The 22,430-nt window shown below is 47.9% G+C and overlaps 2 protein-coding genes, 1 long non-coding RNA gene and 1 pseudogene across 3 annotated transcripts; 2 read left to right on the plus strand and 2 right to left on the minus strand.

Moving 5' to 3' along the window:
• Positions 1-6,264: 6,264 nt before the first annotated feature.
• Positions 6,265-6,619, plus strand: LOC136523064 (uncharacterized). Its single transcript, XR_010776082.1, has 3 exons — positions 6,265-6,299; positions 6,386-6,478; positions 6,571-6,619. It is a non-coding gene; the product is annotated as an uncharacterized lncRNA (long non-coding RNA).
• Positions 6,620-9,453: 2,834 nt separating this feature from the next.
• Positions 9,454-14,203, plus strand: LOC136522520 (probable glucomannan 4-beta-mannosyltransferase 9; annotated as a pseudogene).
• Positions 14,204-14,344: 141 nt separating this feature from the next.
• On the minus strand, positions 14,345-16,595 carry LOC136522519 (pentatricopeptide repeat-containing protein At4g16470-like). The gene is made up of 2 exons (XM_066516334.1): positions 14,958-16,595; positions 14,345-14,878 (listed from the first exon to the last, which is right to left on the minus strand). The coding sequence occupies exon 1, from the start codon at positions 16,574-16,576 to the stop codon at positions 15,284-15,286; it is 1,293 nt and encodes a 430-aa protein (XP_066372431.1). The 5' UTR covers positions 16,577-16,595; the 3' UTR covers positions 14,345-14,878; positions 14,958-15,283.
• Positions 16,596-16,746: 151 nt separating this feature from the next.
• On the minus strand, positions 16,747-20,851 carry LOC136522518 (potassium transporter 10-like). The gene is made up of 8 exons (XM_066516333.1): positions 20,283-20,851; positions 20,126-20,179; positions 18,932-19,192; positions 18,792-18,844; positions 18,574-18,697; positions 18,221-18,475; positions 17,685-18,091; positions 16,747-17,572 (listed from the first exon to the last, which is right to left on the minus strand). Exons 1-8 carry the CDS (start codon positions 20,782-20,784, stop codon positions 16,901-16,903), a joined length of 2,328 nt encoding a protein of 775 aa, XP_066372430.1. The 5' UTR covers positions 20,785-20,851; the 3' UTR covers positions 16,747-16,900.
• Between the last annotated feature and the right edge of the window lie 1,579 nt (positions 20,852-22,430).

Below are 22,430 nucleotides of genomic sequence, written 5' to 3' on the forward strand. Positions count from 1 at the left end.
GCTTCGTGAGGAGAATCCAGGATGCACAAATGATTGGGTACACAAGGAACACAAGCGTCGGTTCACCGCATGGCTGAAGAATTTGGACATGACAGATGAATCAGAAACCATCAAGATTTTAGCATCTGGACCATCAAGCCAGGTCATATCATGGCAGAGCTATGACATTAGTGGCTTCACATTTTCCACCAGTTTTAGGGACACCAAGCGCATGGCACAGAATAGTGGCGTTCGATGTGAGGCTGTAGATGATACAACTGGTGAAGAAACTACATACTTTGGATTCATTGATGACATATGGGAGGTTGAATATGGTCCACGCCTGTAGATTCCTAGTGTTCCGATGTCGATGGGTTCAAGATAAACATGTCACTGTGGATAACTATGGCCAAAGAGTTCTTGATCTAAGTAAAGTAGGTTACAAAGATGATCCGTGGATCCTTGCTAACCGTGCTGCACAGGTGTTCTATGTGGAACAAATTCTATCTACGAATGAAAAGAAAAGTACCCAAAAGCCAAAGCACGTAGCAATCCCTGGAAAGCAACAAATTGTAGGAGTTGATGGTGTAATGGATTTAGAGGATGTTAACCAGTTCAGCGAGATGTCTCTTTTTACAAACTTTGAAGAAAAGATAAAAAATGTGGAGAAAAGTATCCCGCAAACCTCTTTGCCCTGGGTGCGCCATGATGGACAAGGAAGGACTGTAGCACGCTAGATTGTTTATCATGTAACTAATGTATCACTTATCATTTGTACCTAATGCTACTCTTTCTTATTAAGCAAGATGTTTACATTTCCCCTTGTTGTATACCTTTAGACTATGATATTATTTTCTAACTTAATTAAACAAATCTTAATTAAAACCTCTTTCCCCTTCTTGTATACCTTTGGATTCTATATTATTTACTAACCCTAGGTACATGAAATATTAACTAACCCTAATTAACAAACCTTTAATTAAAAACTTAATTAATTCACGAACCCTAGGTACATGAAATAATAACTAACCCTATTAAACAAGCCTTTAATTACTAACTAAATTAATCCACTAAGTACATGAAATAATAAATAACCCTAATTAACAAACCATTATTTACTAACTAAATTAATCCACAAACCCTAATTAAGTACATGAAATAATAACTAACCCTAATTAACATACCATTAATTACTAACTAAACTAATTCACAAACCCTAAATAAAGGGAATAAATAACCTTTAATTACTTACTAAATTAACTAACAAACCTATTATTAATAAACACTAACTAAATTAACTAACTAAATTAACTAATTACTAACTAACTAAATTAGTACAGACGGGCCCAGCAGGCAACGCTGGCCTAGCAGGCCCAGCAGGCAAGGCGGGCCCAGCAGGCAACGCTGGGCCTAAATAAAGGGAATAAATAACCTGAATTCCTGTGGAAAATGAAAAAAAACATTAGTACAGACGGCTGTTGATGAGGGCCGCCTGTACTAATACATTAGTACAGGCGGCCCTCATTAACAGCCGCCTGTACTAATATATTAGTACAGGCGGCGGTCAATGACGCCCGCCTGTGAAAAGATTTTTACAGGTGGTGGTCAATACGGCCCGCCTGTACTAATGTGCTCCAATATAAGTTCCCGCGCGTGGCCCGTGAAAATTTCTAAGTCCCGGAGGCGCGAGTTCAGAAATTGGACGCCGTGAGGCTGCCGAAATCCGCCGCCGCTCCTCCACCGCTCGCCGGACCGCCACCGTCGTGAGCTGCCGCCGCCACGCCGCCGAGGGACCTCCACTCCGCCGGCACGCCTCCACGCCGCCGCCGAGGGACCTCCGCTCCGCCGCAGCGAGCCGCCGCCGCCAGCAGCTGCCGCGCCGCGCCGGGAATCCGCCTACGCGCCGCCGCCGCGACCTCGCCGGAACGCCGAGAGGTAGGCCGTGCACACCCGCCACCGCCGAGGGACCTCCGCTCCACCGCAGTGAGCCGCCGCCGCCAGCAGCTGCCGCGCCGCGCCGGGAATCCGCCTACGCGCCGCCGCCGCGACCTCGCCGGAACACCGAGAGGTAGGCCGTGCACACCCGCCACCGCCGAGCTCTGCTCCGAGGCGGCTCCGATCGGTGCGGCGGCGGCTACCATGTGCGCCGCCGCGCGCGCGCCCCTCCGAGCGCCGGCGGCGTTGCCTGCTGGGCCTGGCAGGCCCTTGCTGGGCCTGCTGGGCCTGGCAGGCCGCCTTGCCTTTTTTTTAATTAATTAGTAATGTTTTATTAGTGTTTGTTAGGTAATTTTGTTAGTAATTAGCTAATTTAGTTAGTACTTTAGTTAGTTAGTAATTTAGTTAGTTAGTAATTAGTTAATTTAGTTAGTTAATTTAGTTAGGGTTTGTTTGCAAAATTTAGGAATGTTTTTTGTTATGGTTTTTTATTAATAGTTAGTAATATTTTTTGTTAGGGTTTATTTAGTAATTAGTTAATTTAGTTAGTTAATTTAGTTAGTGTTTATTAATAATAGGTTTGTTAGTTAATTTAGTAAGTAATTAACGGTTATTTATTCCCTTTATTTAGGGTTTGTGAATTAGTTTAGTTAGTAATTAATGGTATGTACTATGTTTTTTGTTAGGGTTTTTTCCATAATTTAGCTATGTTTTTTCCATGTTAATACTTATATTTCATGCATAATTAGGGTTTGTGAAATAATAATTAGTTTGTTAAATAGGGTTTCCTATTTAATATTCATTATTTAGGGTTTGCAAATTAGTGTTAGTTAATTAGGTTTGTTAATAATAGGTTCGCTAATTGATTAGGCTATGTAATCCATGTTAATACTTGTATTCCATGTTTATACTTATATTCCGTGGTTATACTTATATTTCATGCAGATGAGTACTCCATCAAATGCTGAGTAGGCCGATGCCCAGATAGGTACACCGGGATCTGACTCCTCTGGATCCGAACCTTATAGGAGCCCGAGCGTATCACCACGTGAATCTCCTAGAGCTAAGAAGGCCCGTCTTGAGTTGGAATGTGACCCTAATTACGAGCCTGAAGATGAGCCAAATGATGATGAGGTATATATGCTCGTAGATTGTCTATACGAGAGAATAATGCATGTGTATGTATGTACCTAACAATTGAATTGACAGGAGGTGTTCTCTCAAGTTGTTGCCGAAATGGAGGTAGAGTCACAAGATGTTCATAAGGACACAGCGCCTCAAACGACTGGGACATCCTCCGAGCGAAGAAGTACAAAGAAAAAGAGTGATCGGGCACGAGGAGATAGAGGAAGGAATAGATTTCCAGAAGAAGTTTATAGGATTACAGAGATTAGCCCGAGCGGAGAGCCCTTAGCACCTCTAGAGGCGCTACCCAAATTTAGGGCCGCCATTGGATGGTTAGTAAAGGAAGAATTTGATATCACCTGGAGTGATTGGAGTATGGTGCCTGAAGGAAAGAGGAAGAATTGTTGGACTCGATTGTGCACTAAGTTTATTTTCCCGGAGGGAACAGAAGGTTTGGTCAAGGGTCATGTCATGAAGCAGTTAGCAATATCATTCCGGGGCTATAGGCACGATATGAATAAAAAGTGGCTGCAGAAGGGGCGGGACCCAATGAAGCGGTACCCTATCATAGCAGAACAGTGGGCACGTTTTAGTGTCATAAAAAACTCCGATGACTCCAAGGCTAAGAGCCAAGCCGCCTCAAGACTTGCGAAGAAGAACAAGTACCACCACCACCTTGGCACTGGCGGTTACAAGACCAAGATTCCTAAATGGAGGGCAGAAGACGAAGCAAAGAGGAGAGAGGGCAAGTTGGCATTGACAGATATAGTGCCAGAACGAAGTGCGAATTGGCTTCGCGCTCGGAAGGCAAACACTGAGAGCGATGAGATCTCCTGTCTCGATGAGATCAAGCCAGTTGCCGAGAAGGTTTTGGAAGCAACAAACCTAGAAAAGACAGGTGCCTTCAAGTCACAGAGGGAGAGGGACAGCCTTTCCCATGCTCTAGGTAACAAAATTATATTTTCCATTTTGTTCGAGTAAAATAGAAATCGACACTGACATTAAATATCATGTTGTAGGTAACCCCGAGCATCCAGGTCGTGTACAGGGCGTCTCATCCAGAACCACCTGGAAAGAAGGGTTTGGTGAAGAGTGGAAAGGCATGTATAAGAAAAGAGAACGACATAAGGAGCACATGAAGGATTTTTTGAGCAGCAGGCTGCCAAAAAATTTAGGGATTTGATGGAAGACTTCGTTAAAAACCCTGATCCTGAAGTGATGAAGCGGTTGGCGGGAGCAGTGTCTGCTCAACAGATGTCATCACAAGCTCCTTCATATATGCAGCATGTCCCAGCTCAACCCTTGGGTAGCCAGGAGATGGCCACACAATCTATGCCCTTTCCAAGCAGTATAGCGTCAACATCAAATCAGGACCATTATCCAGTTGACGATATTGATAAACCTTGGCCTTGCTCATTGTTAATTGGATATGGCCTTAGGAATCAGCATACAAAGCAAGTGGCCACAGGCAATGCTATCCCTGGACGTAGGTTCCATGGTGTCGAGATGCAAGATGCATACTACAGGGTGGAAGTGTTGACGGTCGAGAGTGGATATGAAGACGACTTCATCGACATCCCGACCTCTGAGGGTATAGAGAAGCTTGGACAAGCAATCAAGAACTTCATACAATGGCCGAGACGGTACGTAAGGTTGATTGATCCACCAACGACACCCTCTCCACCAGTGCATCAAGCATCCCAAGAGGCCGAAACAAGTCAACAGCCAGCATCGCCAATGCATGCCCCAGCATCCCCGTATATTTATGAGCCACCGTCGTCATCCCCAATACATGATATGTCATTCTCGCTGGATGAGCTCGAGGGGCCAGCCAAGAACATGCCTGAGCAAGCAGACTCCGCCAGCCAAGAAGGACACAACACCAGAGAAGGAGGTAGAGCAAACTCCCCCGCCACCACCAAAGCAGAATGAAGATGAGCAAACTCCCCCGCCACCACCAAAGCATAAGGAAGCAGAGCAAACTCCCCCACAAGCACCGGCCTCCAAGAAGGCAAAGAAATTTCCAATTCCAAAATTGGTTTCTCCCTATGAGCCAAAAAAGGGGAAAGCAGCAGGCACAGTTCTATTTCTGAAAGGGCTTGGAAAGCAGCGGACGGCACGAGTCGTTGAGCTCGAACCGTCACAGAATAAGGAAGCCGCCGGCCAAGCAACTGAAGCCGTGCCACCAACAAAGGAAGCCCCAAGTGGCGATGTACATGTCGAACCGCCATCAAATACACCATTGACCCTTAAGGATATAAGAAAGCCAACGGTTGATGATTATGTCAATGTCCCCAGTAACTATGTGCCCGGAAGGCCTATGCTGCAATGGACGGTGCTTGAAAAGGGTCCATGGACGATAAAAAGGTTTCATGACTGGTACATGAGAGCAGTGAATGCTGGCCTGCATGCAGTTAGTGTTGACATACCAGCAGACGTGTTTGCTACTGGCAAGGATAAAAGCGGGGCATTTGTTACCTTCGAGGACATGCACCTGCTGTTGAACTATAGGAAACTTGACGTCCAACTCATTACAATCTGGTGCCTGTAAGTATCACTCATGCACACACATTGTTATTATTAAATTTGGAATGTGATAAACTCTAATATGTGGATGTTGTATAGTAGTTTGCAAGACCACGAGCAGAGATCGTTAACTACAGGATCGATGGTCGGTTACCTGAGTCCAATCAGGTTACAAGAAAATATGCACAAATTTGTACTTACAAATGAAGATAGAGCAAAGATAGAGAAGGACAAAACACCAGGAACAAGTTGCAGAAGCTGTAAAGGAATTGCAACGAAAATACGAGGACAAATATGCCCTCTATCTCGGTAGAGCAATGCTGAGATATAAGTACATGGATTTTATATTGGCACCCTACAACTTTGGGTAAGCGTGACCTCGTATACGTACTTCAAATTATCGTGTTAACCCTAAGTACATGTGTCGCTCACTCGTTTATTCATGCAGTGACCATTGGATTGTTTTTTATATTTATCCATTCGAAGGGAAGGTGCTTGTCCTAGACTCCTTACATTATCCTCCTCAGTCGTATCAAACATTCCCTGATTCATTTAGAAAGGTGAGCCAACATGCAACCACATCCGTACTTATATGAATTAGAGTTTCTAAATAACTATAGTGTTTTATATTCGATATCTACAGGGCATGGCGGTTTTATAAGAAGCAAAAAGGACCGGTCGACGCCGCCCGCTCAGATCCTAGTGTGCCATTGACGATACAACACCATTATCCGGTAAGTTGTCCGAACACATATCATCATATAAATAATACACAAGGCATGACAATTTTAGTTTAATCTTTTGCTCATTAATTACATAGTGCCACAAGCAACCACCTGGATCGGTCTACTGTGGATACTATGTGTGTGAGTTCATAAGGCAGCGGGGACGATACGTCAGGGACAAAAATATGGTAAAAAATATCTATGTATGAAGTTTTCTCATTAAAGTTGGAAATATTAATATTGGACATGTGTCAATGATGCTTTTAAACTTTGTTTCCAGCCGAGAAGCAAAGGAAAGGACGTGCCATTCACTCCAAAAACTATGGAAGATATAGTAGCAGACTTGTGCGATTTTATTATGAGAGAAATAATTCCAAGTACCGGATCATATTTTTATGAAGCCGGTGATTTAGCAAGTGAAAGATTTAGAGCGCTGACAGACCTAGCAGGTCTAAACTTGAAACGAAATGACATGTAAACACCAAATGGTTGAACTCATAACATGAAATGACGTGTATTATATGTAATTTTATGCTTGATGTTTGATTTCATGTGTACACATCTGTAATATTTATATGTGTTGTATGTATGATGCAATTTTATGGTTCATGTTTGCATATCTTATATATATATATATATATATATATATATATATATATATATATATATATATATATATATATATATATATATATGTGACAAATATAGTACAGTATGGAGGCAAATATTAAAATTTGAAATAAAAAAAAATAATTACATAGGCGGCACACAGAGTGAGCCGCCTGTGAAAAATGGGTTTTCACAGGCGGCTGACAAAGTGAGCCGCCTTACACAGGCGGCTGACAAAGTGAGCCGCCTGTGAAAACCCTTTTTTCACAGGCGGCTCACAGCCCGCCACCTGTACTGTGGGCCGATTAGTACTGACCCCTAGTACAGGCGGTGGACTTGGCCGCCTGTATAAATGCCTCTACCACCGCCTGTGAAAACGTTTTCTGTACCAGTGATACTAGGCAATGCAGCTCGTTAAGAAGAATATGTGATCATGCGCAAAAACAATTAGTACAGTTGGGGCAGTCCCAATGCTTGAAACTTCACACGATTTTCTAGGGTAACCACGTCAGCACAAAATTATCTATAGAAATTCTCTCACACAATATAGGTGTCTTCACGTAATAAATATCGGACTTTTCTCTCTCTTCGTTATCCCTCCCTCCCTCCATGCACTCTCTCCTCTGGTGTGAGCGGCCGACACATGAGCGTGGCGGCGTGGGAGGGCGCGCGGCGTGAACGAGTGGCGGCCGGCGGGTGAGCGCTTGGCGGGCGGCGAGCGAGCTTGTGGGGCTACCGGTGGGCGGACGCGGTGGCGTAGGCGAGGGCGCAGCGGCGTGGGCGAGTGCGCGTGGCTGCCGGCGCGCGTGCGCGAGGAGCACCTATCGCGGACCCCACTTATCGAAACCGTTGGTTTCCTCCCAACGCCGAAATTGCAGTTTCTTCCTCCCTCGGTTCACAAGAGCCAACGTCGTTTCTTCTGAGAGAAACGATTTTCTCTATTTTTCTCTCTCTTTTCTCGTTAATTAGGCTGCCATTTCAGTATATTGCTTATGTAGCAAGTTATTTAATATAGATAGAAACCCTCATTAATTTCTTGTGAGAGTACCCTTATTAATATCACATCTCATCAAGGGTTGTCGCGGCCATAAAAAGGAAAGATGGATCCAGAATCTAGATCTATCCACCCATTATACTCCAGCCAAAACTACAACCCATGGACAATAAACTCACTCCATTTTGTAGGCGTTTTTTGTTTTTTTCCTCTTGTTGGAATGTGTACAAATTTGGAATATTTAAAATAACGTTTCCTATAGAAGCACTAAGAAGCTGAAAAGAAATACAACTGTCCCTGATGAATAGAAATGGCCACATGTGCATCGAAAACTTGATTAGCTTTTTTTTTCTAAGTACATGAAAACTACTCTAGGCACGTTCATAACTAATATAAATCAACTATAGTAATATTTTCAAATTATAGATATTATGTATGGTGTAGCTCTATAAAATTAAACCATATACAATAGAAACCGTCTGGAGAAATATAAATAAGACATCCTAATTGATGTATGGATGTGGTAATTCGCCGAGAACATAGAAGTTTCAGACAACACAACTTTAACCACAAAGCACATCCCAAAGGCAACGGCATGGCATAACAAAACCCCAAAAATCTTTTCATGGTACATCTAGTACTTCCTGGGATCATAAATTTTGTTTTGCCTTTGACTATGAATTCACTAAGCGCGCGTTTAGTTCCCCAAAGTTGGATTTTGGGACTACTGTAGCACGTTCGTTTTTATTTGGCAAATAGTATTCAATCATGGACTAATTAGGTTCAAAATGTTTATCTCGCAATTTCCCACGAAACTGTGCAATTAGTTTTTTTTTCGTCTACATTTAATGCTCCATGCATGGGCCGCAAACATTCGATGTGACAGCTACTGTAGCACTTTTTGGGATTTTGGGGTTGAACTAAACAAGGGCTAAATTATATACAGAGTGATAACACAAGACTTGTATTATTCGATTTGTTTGGGAAAAAAATACTTTTTATAATTTTAAAAAGTTTCCATTTAAAAATTATATATTATGGTCATTGTTACTCAAAGTATGACCTATGTTTTCAATCCGAGAAACCAGCTGGTACGAAGATAATAGAATGGCCCGGTGAAAACACAAACCAGGTGGATGGATTCGCATGTGCTGTGTGAAAACAGGTCGATGGAGTATTTGTAAATCCAAAATGTATCAGCAACCTGTATCTACCGCAGACACAGCCAAGCAAATCACCTACGGAAACAACCTGCCAGCGGCCACCGACACCCGGCGGCGCGTCCGTCCCCGCTCCCCGGCAATAACGGGGTCACCCCTGCCCCGCCGTTAAATCTGCCCTCGCTGCTTCGCCGTCTGGTGCACCCTGCGGGAGGAGCCGACAAAGCCCACCACCTTCCCGTTTCCTCACCCTTTTATTCTCCCTGCACGAGCAGTCGAGCAGGCAGTCCAGGCACCGGCACCACCCCCGGCGGCGCTGCGTTCCCGCCGCCCGGCCACCCCCGCATTGCGAGGTGCCGTGCACGCCTGCTGCCAGCTCTGTTATCCTCGGAGCGGAGGAGATCGAGGAGACATAAATAATACTTACTACAATGGCCGGTGTGGCGGTGCCGGAGTGGCCGGGGACGACGGTGCCTGCGGGCTACTCCGGCAGCGACGTCGTCGCGGCGCTGTGGCAGCAGGTCAAGTCCCCGGTGGTGGTGCCGCTGCTGCGGCTGTCGGTGGCGCTGTGCCTGGCCATGTCCGTGATGCTGTTCGCGGAGAAGGTTTACATGGCCGTGGTGGTCCTGGCGTCGCGCCTGCTCGGGCGGCGGCCCGAGCAGGCGGTACCGATGGGAGCCCATCGTCCGCGACGGCGGCGACCTCGAGGCCGGCAGCGACGCGGCCGCCTACCCCATGGTGCTTCGTCCAGATCCCCATGTACAACGAGCGCGAGGTGAGTGAACGCCGCCTCCGTGCCATGGGCCGGCCTCTGTAGTAGCTGCACCTGCATGCCGGACGCCGCGCCGCCGGCGTTGGCTCTGGTCTTGCGAAGCGTGTTTAAGCTAGGGAGGAGTACATGTACAAACTAACTGTTACGTGTGTGATGGTTGCATGGTGGTGCGTGGACGTGCAGGTGTACCAGGTGTCGATCGGGGCGGCGTGCGGGCTGTCGTGGCCGTCGGACCGGATCATCGTGCAGGTGCTGGACGACTCCACCGACCCCGTCATCAAGGTACGTGATCGAACCAGCCGATCGATCGAGGCGTGGAACGCAACACCGGTGGTTCATGCATGTTTATATTAGTAAATGATTAAATGCTCCAGCATGTACTTGCCATACGTGTTCCTATTCCTGACGATCCTGATCGTCGTAGTACTTGGCACCTACCCACTTCTACCTTTCCTGCCAGTGCAATTGTGACGGTGGCAGTGTCGCACTGCCAGCAGGAATCAACTGCGCGATCGAGCCGCTCTGTCAGTACGTGACAGTTGCAACTGCGTGCAGCACCTGCCATCACGCGCATGCATGTTAGCAGAATGCATGCTTATATTAGTAAAGATTGTACTACATGCATGCATGCATATCGATGATGGACCATGCACAGGAGCTGGTTCGGGCGGAGTGCGCGCGGTGGGCGAGCAAGGGCGTGAACGTCAAGTACGAGGTCCGGGACAGCCGGCGCGGGTACAAGGCCGGCGCGCTCCGGGAGGGCATGAAGCGCGACTACGTCCGCGGCTGCGACGTGGTGGCCATCTTCGACGCCGACTTCCAGCCGGAGCCGGACTTCCTGTGCCGCACCGTGCCCTTCCTCCTCCACAACCCCGACCTCGCGCTCGTCCAGGCGCGCTGGAACTTCGGTACGTACTACTGCTCCTAACGTCGTCGTTATGACTGCACGTCTGCCCGCCCTCTGCTTCTTCTCCAGCAACTGCCCAGTCCATGCCTCCATGGCCATGGACATGAAGAAGGCAACGCAAATCGGCAAATGCAAACACTCAAAGTGTCGGTGCTGGGCTCAGGCCTCAGGGTCAAAAGTATCCCTGTCACTCACAGTCACAGGCCCACCACCGGGTCCTCCACATAAACTGCATACATGCAGCCATGATGCATCTCCCGGTCCCTCTCTAGCACGTACACGGCGTACAGCCAGCAGTGCCCGTGTTATTATTGGCTACTGCTGCAGCCTCGAGTTGGCTAGCTAGCTTAATCCAGTGCTTTCAACCCTGTGGTGTGGTGTCTTCTTACGCCGTTGCCACGCGGTCGGTCTCCATCAGCCACCCATGTGCCTTGTACAGCACATATGTGGTTTGCGACGCCATTGATCCTGTAGTCCATAGAGACATACTCCATGGGTGGCAGCAGCAGCGCGACGTGAGCAGCCTGCACAGAGTGAGCGTCAGCTAGACACGCAGCACCAGCTACCACACCACAGGTCACGGTCTCGGTCTCAGTTCCATGTTCGGTTGGCTGGTTCGTATCGTTGCTGGTTCGTGAAGAAGTACTGCTAGCTGTGTGAGAGAAAAATACTGTTTCGGCTGAAAATTTACGATCGTTTACGACAAGCCACAGCCAAACGAACAGGCCGTCTGCAACTTCCAACGAAACCTACACCTACCTGCTTTGCCATCATAAACGCACGCGGACGCGGTCCAGCACTCCAGCCGACCGTACACGAGGCCACAATGAGTCCGTTCTATTGCTCGTATACGGTATACGATCGTTGTTTATAAACTGGAATAATATTTTTCTCTCACATTAAACCAGCCAACAGTAAATAATCCACGATCGTTTATAGCCTGCCGAACGGGCTGCGGTATCTAAAAGCCCCAGTCTTTCGGGATCTCAGCAACAAATACGCTGTCACATGTCATGTTGGTGTGGTGATAATATTAGCCTGAACAATGAACATCTCCATCTCTGGAGCTATGTGCATAGGCACATATCAGTCAAGGCTGTCTGGACTGATGGGTATATTGGCGAAAACATGTGCGTATCAGTAAAGTCTGTGTGGACTGTCAACTGCGTAAATTCGCCCCGTTTGTTTGGGTTTGTTTGGCTTATAAGCCATGGCTGAAAGTACTGTTGGCTGGTTTGGTGTGAGAGAAAAATATTGTTCGTTGACTGATAAGTCATTGCTTATAAGGCAAATACGACCAAGCGAACAGGCTGATTATCCTTATCTCCCATTGATGGAAGGATGTTTTGGGCTGGCAGTACTCCAACTTGCTTTAATTTGCTAGAGATTCTTGTGCATGTTTACATAACATGTCTGCTGCTGCTGTTGCTGGGTCTTTCGTGAGCAGTGAACGCAGATGAATGCCTGATGACGAGGATGCAGGAGATGTCCCTGGATTACCACTTCACAGTGGAGCAGGAGGCCGGCTCCTCCACCTACGCCTTCTTCGGCTTCAACGGTAAGCTCCGTCCGTCTCTTTCAACCTCACTCTCACGCTCTTCATATGGCGGATTCTCTCGTGGGGCGGCGCGTTAACTCTTCTGTTGTCCTGCTTTCTCGTTTCCATGATTCTGCCCCTCAGCCTTTTCCTTTTTCTACCACGTGTTTCAGTTCATAATAATGAGACACTCTGTTTCATAGTCTTTTTATAAAGTAAAACAAAGGGGCCATGTATGTACCACATCTCAAAGTCATATGAAATTGCAGCCATCCTATACTACCCATGGGCAAAATAATAGCATAACACACAGTGACCCTGAATTACGAGTGACAGTGATGACAGCTCAGCTGAATGACCAACTCCCCCTTCTCAAGGTTACTGAATAGATACTAGTACAGACACAAGAGAGGAACTGGTTTTAAGCATCGTTGTTCTTACCATTCAAAATATATTCTCGACAGGAACTGCTGGTGTATGGCGCATATCCGCTTTGAACGAGGCAGGAGGATGGAAGGACAGGACCACGGTGGAGGACATGGATCTGGCAGTCCGAGCTAGCCTCAAAGGATGGAATTTTGTATTCCTTGGTGGATCTCATGGTAAAATGCATCAGTATTCATGTCACATAAACTGCATTCGTTTTCACTGCTCTTGGTGTTACAATCCTTCTAAACATGCAATTAACCCAGAAGAAATGTATGTTCAGGTGAAAAATGAGCTCCCAAGTACACTCAAAGCGTACCGATATCAGCAGCACAGATGGTCATGTGGACCAGCAAACTTGTTTAGGAAAATGTTGATGGAGATCGTCAGAAACAAGGTGCCTTGCACCAAGCCTTTTTCAAAATAATATACTTTTTTTTTAAATACAGCCAGGACTTGTTTCTAACAAGTTATCGATTTTCCTTGGTGCAGAAAGTGACACTTTGGAAGAAAATCCATGTCATCTACAACTTCTTCCTTGTGCGCAAGATCATAGCACACATTGTGACGTTTGTGTTTTACTGCATTGTTATCCCCACGACGGTCTTGGTTCCTGAGGTTGAAATACCAAAGTGGGGTTCTGTCTATATCCCAACCATAATAACCCTTCTCAATGCTGTTGGCACTCCAAGGTACCAAATATTTTCTAACTTTGTGTTCTAATCATCTAATTGAAGTAATAAGAATCAACAATGCCTTATCCTCCACTCTGAAGGTCCCGGTTTTAAGCATCATCATTTTTGCATTTCAAATCTGATATATATACCTAAAGATTAACATCAAAACCATTGGATGGGGCAGGTCAGTTCACTTAATTGTCTTCTGGATCCTCTTTGAGAACGTGATGTCATTGCATAGAACAAAGGCCACTTTCATCGGCCTATTGGAGGCAGGCAGGGTGAACGAATGGGTGGTGACAGAAAAACTTGGTGATGCCCTGAGGATGAAAATGCCAGGCAAGGCAAGCAAGAAGCCCCGCATAAGGATAGGAGATAGGTACATAACGAAGAATTGTATTTTCTGATTCTTTTCTATTTTTTTGGGCAAATGATTCATCTATTTATACTCACGGCTAAACTTTAATGTGGAATCAGGTTGCATATTCTGGAGCTTGGTATTGCAGCTTACCTCTTGTTTTGTGGATGCTATGACATTGCATTTGGGAACAACCACTACTACATATTCCTATTCCTCCAATCCATCGCTTTCTTCATTGTTGGCATAGGCTATGTTGGAACATTCGTCACCCACTCATAGCAGAATCATTCTGAGGCTACCCATCTTGATTCATGATTGTCTTCAACTCCTTCCAGTTTCATGGTACATAAGCAGTTGATAGATAAGATCAAGCAAACCTTCTCTTGTATGTAATGTTGTCAGAAAAAAAAATACAGTGTAAAGGCACTGCCAGACAAGCCATAGATATAAATAGGTATGTGTTTGTGGAAGGAATGTGCTGTGCCCATGAGATTGGTGATGACAAGGAGACCATTTTGAGTCTCCGCGGCACCGATGCAGAATCAGCAGTAGAAAAGGTAGCAAATTGTGAAAGTTTCATCATTTAATTTGCAAACAGAAAAAAAAAGAACCGTCTGTTCATTCATTGTTGGCAAGTTTGTTGTGAGAACATGATAAAGTTGTACATGTTCTGTTGTCTCCTTTTACCCTTCTTTTTTCCCATGTTTATATCAACTGTAATAAACAAGTTGTATTTTAAAAGGTTTCATTTCAGATCACTATGGTACAATAAAGAATAGATGTATCAGGGGAACTGACCTCTTTTGGTTTTCTTTCTGAGATCAACTGTTCTACATCTTAATGTCCAACTCCCAGGAGCTCAACAGATGAATCACTTGAGTTTTTCTTATTCACTCCGGATTTGGTCTGATCGTACTTCTTGTCAGTCAAGTCATGGACAGTTTGTCGGATTTGACTGAATCAATGATAAAAGGAGATAAGAGTACTGAAGAAAACATATCAGTAGTCGACCTCCAAACCCTGACATTATCACAGCTCTGCAAGGATCATCCAATTCACAGCTCGATGTGACATTCGAAGCCTCCATGATTGGGAGTCCTGAACAGTTGATGCGATCTTGTGGTAGATGCTGCTGCTTCTGAAATCTGAAAGCAAGGTAAAGATTCCTACTGAGTAGTGACTGATAGGCACAGCGCAAATGGCCAAAGAAAGATGGACCTGTACCTCGTAACACTGTCCTTTGCTCTGCTAACGTATTCCCCAGGTTATCTTTGTGGGCTTCGTCTGCTCTTTCAGTCTCCATTGGACTCTGGTACAGTGTAGCAAACCTGAAGGTCTTTGTCACTTGTAATTGTAAACTTCCTTATATCTCGTACTTTTATATGGGAAACAAGAATGAGCCGTGGAAACTTTTGGACCAAAACTGCTCAGACGAGAATGAGGCATTCAGATCATACTAGATGACATTTCTGTGCAGGATGTTTTTGCCAGAGAAGCGAGGCAATTCCATTCTGAATTGCAGCAGTCACCACGAGACCATTGCATAGCGATCAACAATAACTGACACCATCCATTGGTCGCACGGATTGCTCGGCAACGGCGGAGGCCAGTGCATTGCAGACCTCATATATTGCCGAGTATTCGTCATGGTACGTGTCCCCGACGAGGAAGATGTGCTTCTTGCCCTGCACTTCAACGGAGCTCCAGGCACGATCCTTCTTTAAGCCGAGCACCCTCATGGCCCCGTGCGCGCCGGCCACGCTATCCCACATCTCGCGGGCAGCGTACGTGTTGGCCAGGACCAGGTACTTCCCGGCGTTTCCAGGCTGCAGCCGGAAGAACCGCCGCGCCGCGAGCTCGACAAGCTCCACGTCTCCACCGTGCTTTCTGCAGGCGCCCAGAATGGCTCCCCAGACCACGGAGTGCTCCTGGCAGTCCGGCAGGTTCTTGACGAGCTCGTAGGCGTCGTGTAGTCTGCCGACCCTGGCGAGCATGTCGACCACCGCCGCATAGTGCGGGCCCCTTGGCGTGAGGCCGTAGTCCGACGACATGGAGGAGAAGCGTCTCAATCCCTCGTCCACGAGCCCGCCGTGCGCGCACGCCGAGAGCACGGCGAGGAACGTCACGTCGTTGGGCCGGAGCCCATCCGCCGCCATCCGGTCGAAGAGCGCCAGCGCCTCGGCGACGCGCCCCTGCTGCCCGTGCCCGGAGATGACCGCGGTCCACATAGTGACGTTCCGCTCCGGCGCGGCCGCGAACACGCGGTGCGCGTCCTCGGGGCAGCTGCACTTGAGGTACATGTCAACGAGCGCGCTGTTGGCGAAGACGTTGCCGCCCACGTCGGACTTGACCGCGACGCCGTGCACGCGGCGGCCGTGGCCCAGCGCGGCCAGCCTCGCGCACGCGCACAGCACCGACGCGAACGTGAACTGGTCCGGCGCCAGCCCTTCCGCCCGCATCGCGCCGAACAGCTCCACCGCCCTCTCCTGTGCCTCCGCGCTGCCGCGCGCGCACCCGGAGATCATGGCGTTCCACGCGACGACGCTCCGCTGCGGCATTCCGTCGAACAGTTTCTGCGCGCAGCCGAGGTCCCCCATCTTGGCGTAGAAGATGAGCAGCTTGGTGGTGATGTACGCGCTGCAGCGGAACCCGGTGGCGACCATCCGCGTGTGGATCCTCTTGCCGAGCCTCGCGTCCCTCCGGTTCACGCATTCTTGCAGCAGAAGCGCGTAGGTTCCAGCGCCGGGGCACACGGGACTCTGGCACAGCAGGCTCACGGCCTTGGACAGGTGCCCGGTGATGCACAGGGACTTCAACATTCGTGCCAGGGCAGCAGAGCCCATGGTGTGACAGAATTGGAAATGGCACTCTTCTGATTCTTGGCTGATCTTATAATATTGAGAACTTGAGATTCATTTAATGTTTTGGCGATGGCAGATCTCATAAGAAGTTTTCTCCACCGAAAAAAGAAGAAATTTGGTAGTCCTATTTACGACAGAAGCTGAAGGCCTAATAAGGAAATCAAGCTGCATTTACAACGGAACTCACCAGCAGTTACTTACAATCTAGCATATACAGCTGAAAACTTTTTTTTTGTTTCATTTCCTCTTATCTTTTCCTGTTCCTATATTTCTCCCTCTCATCAGAGTTTCAGGGGTTCAGTCAGATCAGATATAGTACATCATGCCCACCTCCAGCGTGGAGGCGTGCGGGATGGAGACGGCGTAGTTGGGTCCCCGGCTGTTCCTCCGCAGGAAGTCGTAGCAGAAGTTGATCACGAACCGCCGGAGGAAGCTGGACCCGCTCTTGGCCTTCACGTGCGAGTGGCCCAGGATGAACGCCATGCCAGCCTCCCGAGCGTCGGACAGCTCCTGCAGCTCCTCCTGCACGCCGGCGTTCGGCTTCAGGCTCGCTGCCGGCAGCACGAACCGCACCCGCTTCTTTGGGACAACCACCGGGGCCGGCGCCGGCGACGGGACGGGACGGGACTGTATCTCCCGGCTGGCCTGCGACGGGCTGACGGTCTTCTCCACTGTGGTGGCCTCTTCCTCGAGCATGCGGATGCTGTTGGAGCGGACGACCGCCATGTGCTGCTCCTCGTCGTCGAACTCCACGGGCATGCCGTTCAACTTGGACGACCCTGACCGGATGAACTCCGCGACGCTGCACACTAGCTCCTTCTCGAACTCAATGTCGTCCTTGTGGAAGTCGTGGTAACCGTACCTGACGATGCACCGGTAGATTCTGTACTGCTTCGGGCCGATCCTTCCAACGAGGAACCGCTCTTCAGGCCGGACATGTGGTATTGGCACGTTCTTGATGCACATAAATATGAGTACCTGGTCATGACCAACAATGGTCAATACTCAATAGCAGGGTAAACGTACTTCTGAATCCATGTCTGAAGTTTGGACATGGAATTATCGATTGGATAAGAAGAATTGAGGCTACCTGGTGAAAGGCAGGTAAGTTGGTGACAAAATGCGAGAAGATTGCTGGGATGCCGGTTTCGAGCTCGGTGTGGATGAGGCCAATGCCACGGACACGAACGATACCGAGGTGAGGGCTGAGACCAAGGAGCCAGTTGATGGAGACCTTGCTCTGAACGTCAAACTCATACTTCTTAATGGTGCCATAGTGCCAGATGCACATTATCAAAATGAAGATGAGAGCAAGGACTATTGGGACCCAGGCTCCCTCCCTGAACTTGATGAGTGCAGCTGAGAAGTACAGTGCCTCAATGGTTCCAAAGAACACAATGAAGGCAATTGCAAGAAATATGCTCTTATGCCAGCACAAGACTATCACCAGGGACATCAGGCACGTTGTGACCAGCATGACGGTTATAACAGCCAATCCTATATAAAATAACAAGTAGATGTGTGATGGACAGCCATTACTACTCACTTTTAGTATGATGACAGTTCTCACCCGAGGAAATTCGGTAGTTTGAAGTCTATAATAAAAAGATATTAACATTGGCATACCTGATGCATTCCCCAAGTGCTTTGTGTTCCTGAAACCAATGGTTACAGCTAAACACAGTATCATCAGAATCCAATTGATCTCAGGGATGTATATTTGCCCGTGTACTTTAGCAGATGTATGAATTATCTTCACCCGAGGAAAGCAGCCCAGAGAAGTGCACTGCTTGATCATTGAGAATGTACCAGTGATGACAGCTTGGCTTCCCACAACTGCTGCAAGAATAGCAATTGCCATAATTGGCCACCTAATTCTCTCTGAAATGGTAAATTGTAAACATTAACAATCAGCACTGCGTCTGATATCATGCTATGGTTCGCATCTCTGATGATAAGAACTGATGAGAATAACTTGCCTGGCACAGACACATAGAATCCAATCCTGTAGTCAGTTTCCATGTTATGATGCTTACACAGATAAGCAGCTTGTCCCATGTAAGCAAGGATCAATGCTGGATACACCATGCATGTAAAAGCAATCTGCCCAAGAAATTTTTATCAGAGAATAATTCTCCATATACTGATTCAAGGATGGAATGCAGAAAAAGTTAGTTTGCAGCAGACATTTCTTCACCTGTACTGACAACTGGTTGAAATGCCCCAGATCAGCAAACATTGCTTCAGAACCTGAAAGAGCAAAAGGGTCACCTTGTAGTAAGAGACACTCCAAAGATCAAGGCAAAAGGTTCAGAAATGGTTTGCTGAGCACAGTACCAGTTACGCATAACAGTATTCCTCCCAGGGACATCCAACCTCCTCTCTGTGTCTTCCTCAAGAACTTGTACATGTAATACGGAGATAATGCTCGATATACAGTGGGTTCCCAGTGAATAATATTGTAAACACCGATCACGCTTATACATAAGAGCCATGTGATCACAACTGGAGCGAAAATGAAGCCAACCCGGTGTGTACCATAGTGTTGCAGTGCAAACAGGCAAACGAGTATGATACAGGCAATAGGAAGTTCCACATCTGCAGATTCACAATAGCAGAACTTCATACAGTTAGAAGGGACTTGGAACAAAACAGCACCTTATCGACACAAAAAGGAATCAGAATAAAGTAAAGTCATAATTAACTTGACAAAGGGAACATTATTAATTCAAAAGTCAAGAATAGGGTCCTTTGCCTCACAATTTAGACCTTGACAAATGTGAACTTCTTTCAGCACAGGTGGTCCTTTTTTTCCCAGGTTCCTGAATCTTACTACGTGGTACCATCTTTCTCCCATCCCACTTTCATATACTAACATAATAACATCAATTTGGGTATCATGTCTTACTTGAGAACCATTATCCTTCCTCTTTGACGAGTAGTTCAGTTTAAGACCTCTACCAACTATACCTTGAAACAAGGTGAGTAGTTCGAGTTCCATGTATTGTAGCAAGAATGTTGAGCAACAGTTAGATTTTGCTACACATGGAAACTGTCAGTGCACATCACTACTAAGAGATCCATCTTCTTTGATGATCTGTTCCTGGTCCTGGTCCCAGTCAAAGAATGAAAGACCTTCCAGGATGAACTGTATACTCCACCACATCTTCTGATTAAACAGAGAGACAACTCGAGGTGATTGTGTTCGACAGTTCACACCCTGGCATTACAACTTCCGCCAACCAAATTCTTCAGTTACATGGCATCAGATTTGACCACCTTTTCCTATGAGAAACTCCAAATACCACAAATCCACTCTTGTTCCACATCTCACAGGTAAGAAGCAGTCGCTGAAACAAGACCGGGAGGTAACACTAGGGAAATTGCATGATTGCATCAGGAAACTTTGAGGTGGACCCTGATTCATTTAACTAACAACTTGAATCGACGAACAGTACCTATAAAGCTAGAAAGACAAATCTAGACTCAACAGATACAAAATCAACAGAAGGGCGATGATTGGATCCTTACATTTATGATGTTCCTTCTCCATGGACAGCTCCAGCCCGGAGACCGCAGAGAACACTGCAACAACAGAGCAGCATGTCAGAATCAGAACTACACGGCACACCAACACAGCCCAAACAAGTCAAGAACAGCCCATCAGGCAAGGCGACCGCGGACTCACCGGAGATGGCCGGCGTGAGCACGCCGTCGCCGATCACCATGCAGGTGCCCACCAGCGCCAGCACGAGCAGCACCCGCTGCAGGACCTTGTGCCGCTGCAGCAGCCTCCTGACGCTGGCGGCGGCGCCCCCGCCCAGCGTCACAGCATTGCCGTTAGCCTTCTTGGTGCCACCGCCGGCTCCGTCCAAGAACTGGTCCTCGTCCCCGGCGGCGGTTCGTCCCGGCGGGAGCAGCGCGGCGCGCGCGTGGCGGCAGAGGAGGGAGTAGAGCGCGAAGGTGCCACCCTCGCCGTGGTCGTCGGCGCGGAGGACGACGCAGACGTACTTGAGGAGCGGGACAAGCGTGAGCGTCCAGAAGACGAAGGAGAGCACGCCGAGGATCTCGTCGTTGCTCTCCGAGTGCTGGATGTCCTCCGCGAACGCCGCCTTGTACACGTACAGCGGCGACGTGCTGAGGTCGCCGTACACCACGCCGAGGCTCTGGTACGCCAGGCTCAGCGTCATCCGCCACGGCACCCCCTTCCGTCCTCCCCGCTTCTCCTCCTCCTCCTGCGGACGAGACGACACAGCGCAGCCACACAAACAAAAAGAAATCAGCACATTTCAGGACCAAGATCGCAAGAAAACCGACGGACATGGGCATTCCGAGATTCAGGAGCCACGGCGACGGCGAGAACAAGAGCCGCACGACAAGATTGGACCTTTGAAACACCAGACAACTCCGGCCACCAGCCCACCATACCTCGTCGTCACTAGGGAGGAGTGCCCGGCGGCGGCGGCGCCTCGGGATCCATGACAGGGGGGCTCTTCATCGCTGCCTCCACTGCCCGGTAACTCCGGTCTGCTCTTGTAACCGAAGGGAAGAAGTGAAGAAGAGACACTTTGAGGACTAGTGGGGGCAGTTGGGATTAGGTGAAGGTGACGGCGTCGCGCAGCGGGCTCACCCGGGTTCTTGGTTTCTCGGGCGTTAGGAATTCGAGCAGGAGGCGTGAAGGGGATGTGATTCGGTGGGACAATTTGGAGGCCCTGAGGTTTTTAAGGTGGTCAAAGCAACAAAACAGGGGGAAGCTGCATTGGCGTGAGGGGCAACCAGGAGCCGCAGGGGAGCAAGGGTGACGGAGGAAGCCGAAGGAAGGAGCGAGAAGAATGCAGAGCGGAGGGAGAATATTAGAGAAAAATTGGAAATTTGCCGTCATGGTAGGTGGGCTTCGCTCAATTGCCAACTTAGTTGAAATGTCCTTATAAAACGAGTAAACACGTTATAATGCTATTTTAATATTTAAGACAACTTTTAATATTTTTCACCCAAAATTTTAGCCTGAACTGATCATTTTACCCCTGAGCTCATTGACCCCTGCCCTCTCATCTCTCCCCCTCTCGTTCTCTCGCTCGCGGGAAAGGCAGAGCGCCGCCACCCTAGGCCGCTCCAATCCCGCGCCGTGCCCTCGGGCCGAGCCTCGCCGCCGCCATCTGCTCCCAAGACGGCTCCCTGCCCCCGGCGAAGGCGGCCCCAGCCAAGCCGTCGCCGCCCCGACGCGTCTACGCTAGCTCGCCGACGCCGCCACGAGCAGGTCCTCGCTCTCCCCGTCGTTGGATCTGCGGCCGCTGGTCCTGCCCGTTCGGGTGCTCTTCCCTAGGTCACTGCCGCACACGCCAGGATATGGGTGAGGGTTCGCCTAGTTCGTCGTTCATCCCAACAGCGGCCGTTTCTCTGTATCCACTTGGCCTTAGTGGGATCTCTTGATTCCATGCCCAGAATGTGGTGATAAAGTAGTGGAATATAAATCTTGGAAGAACAACGGTAGAATTTTCTTCAAATGCGTAAACTACAATGAATTTGTGAGTATATATTGCTCTGTTGTTTATTGTCATATACAACTGAATGAACTAGGTACTGTGTCAAGGTTTGGATAAATAAACTGTGTTATGTATTGTCATTTCCACAGGCAGTGAAGAAGGTCCATTCTTTAGGTGGTTGGAAGAGTACAAGAAAGTAGTCGCAAAGAAGCTTAAAGAAGATTTGCTAGCTGTAGTGCCATTAGAAGGTCATGGTGAAACAAAATATCAAGAAGAAATGAAGCTTAAAAGCAGGATTTTTGATGAAGATAGGATCTATCTCAAGATGGACAAGCTTATCGATCTGGTCTAGC

Source organism: Miscanthus floridulus, chromosome 18 (genome assembly GCF_019320115.1).
Source record: "Miscanthus floridulus cultivar M001 chromosome 18, ASM1932011v1, whole genome shotgun sequence".
In the NCBI taxonomy this organism is placed as follows: domain Eukaryota; kingdom Viridiplantae; phylum Streptophyta; class Magnoliopsida; order Poales; family Poaceae; genus Miscanthus; species Miscanthus floridulus.

Coding starts and splice junctions, on each gene's coding strand:
- LOC136522519 (XM_066516334.1), bottom strand. CDS start 16,576: ATGGGCTCTGCTGCCCTGGCACGAATGTTGAAGTCCCTGTGCATCACC.
- LOC136522518 (XM_066516333.1), bottom strand. CDS start 20,784: ATGACGCTGAGCCTGGCGTACCAGAGCCTCGGCGTGGTGTACGGCGAC. Junction 18,845..18,931: donor AATACTGTTATGCGTAACTG/GTACTGTGCTCA, acceptor TTGCTCTTTCAG/GTTCTGAAGCAATGTTTGCT. Junction 18,092..18,220: donor GCACTTGGGGAATGCATCAG/GTATGCCAATGT, acceptor TATTTTATATAG/GATTGGCTGTTATAACCGTC.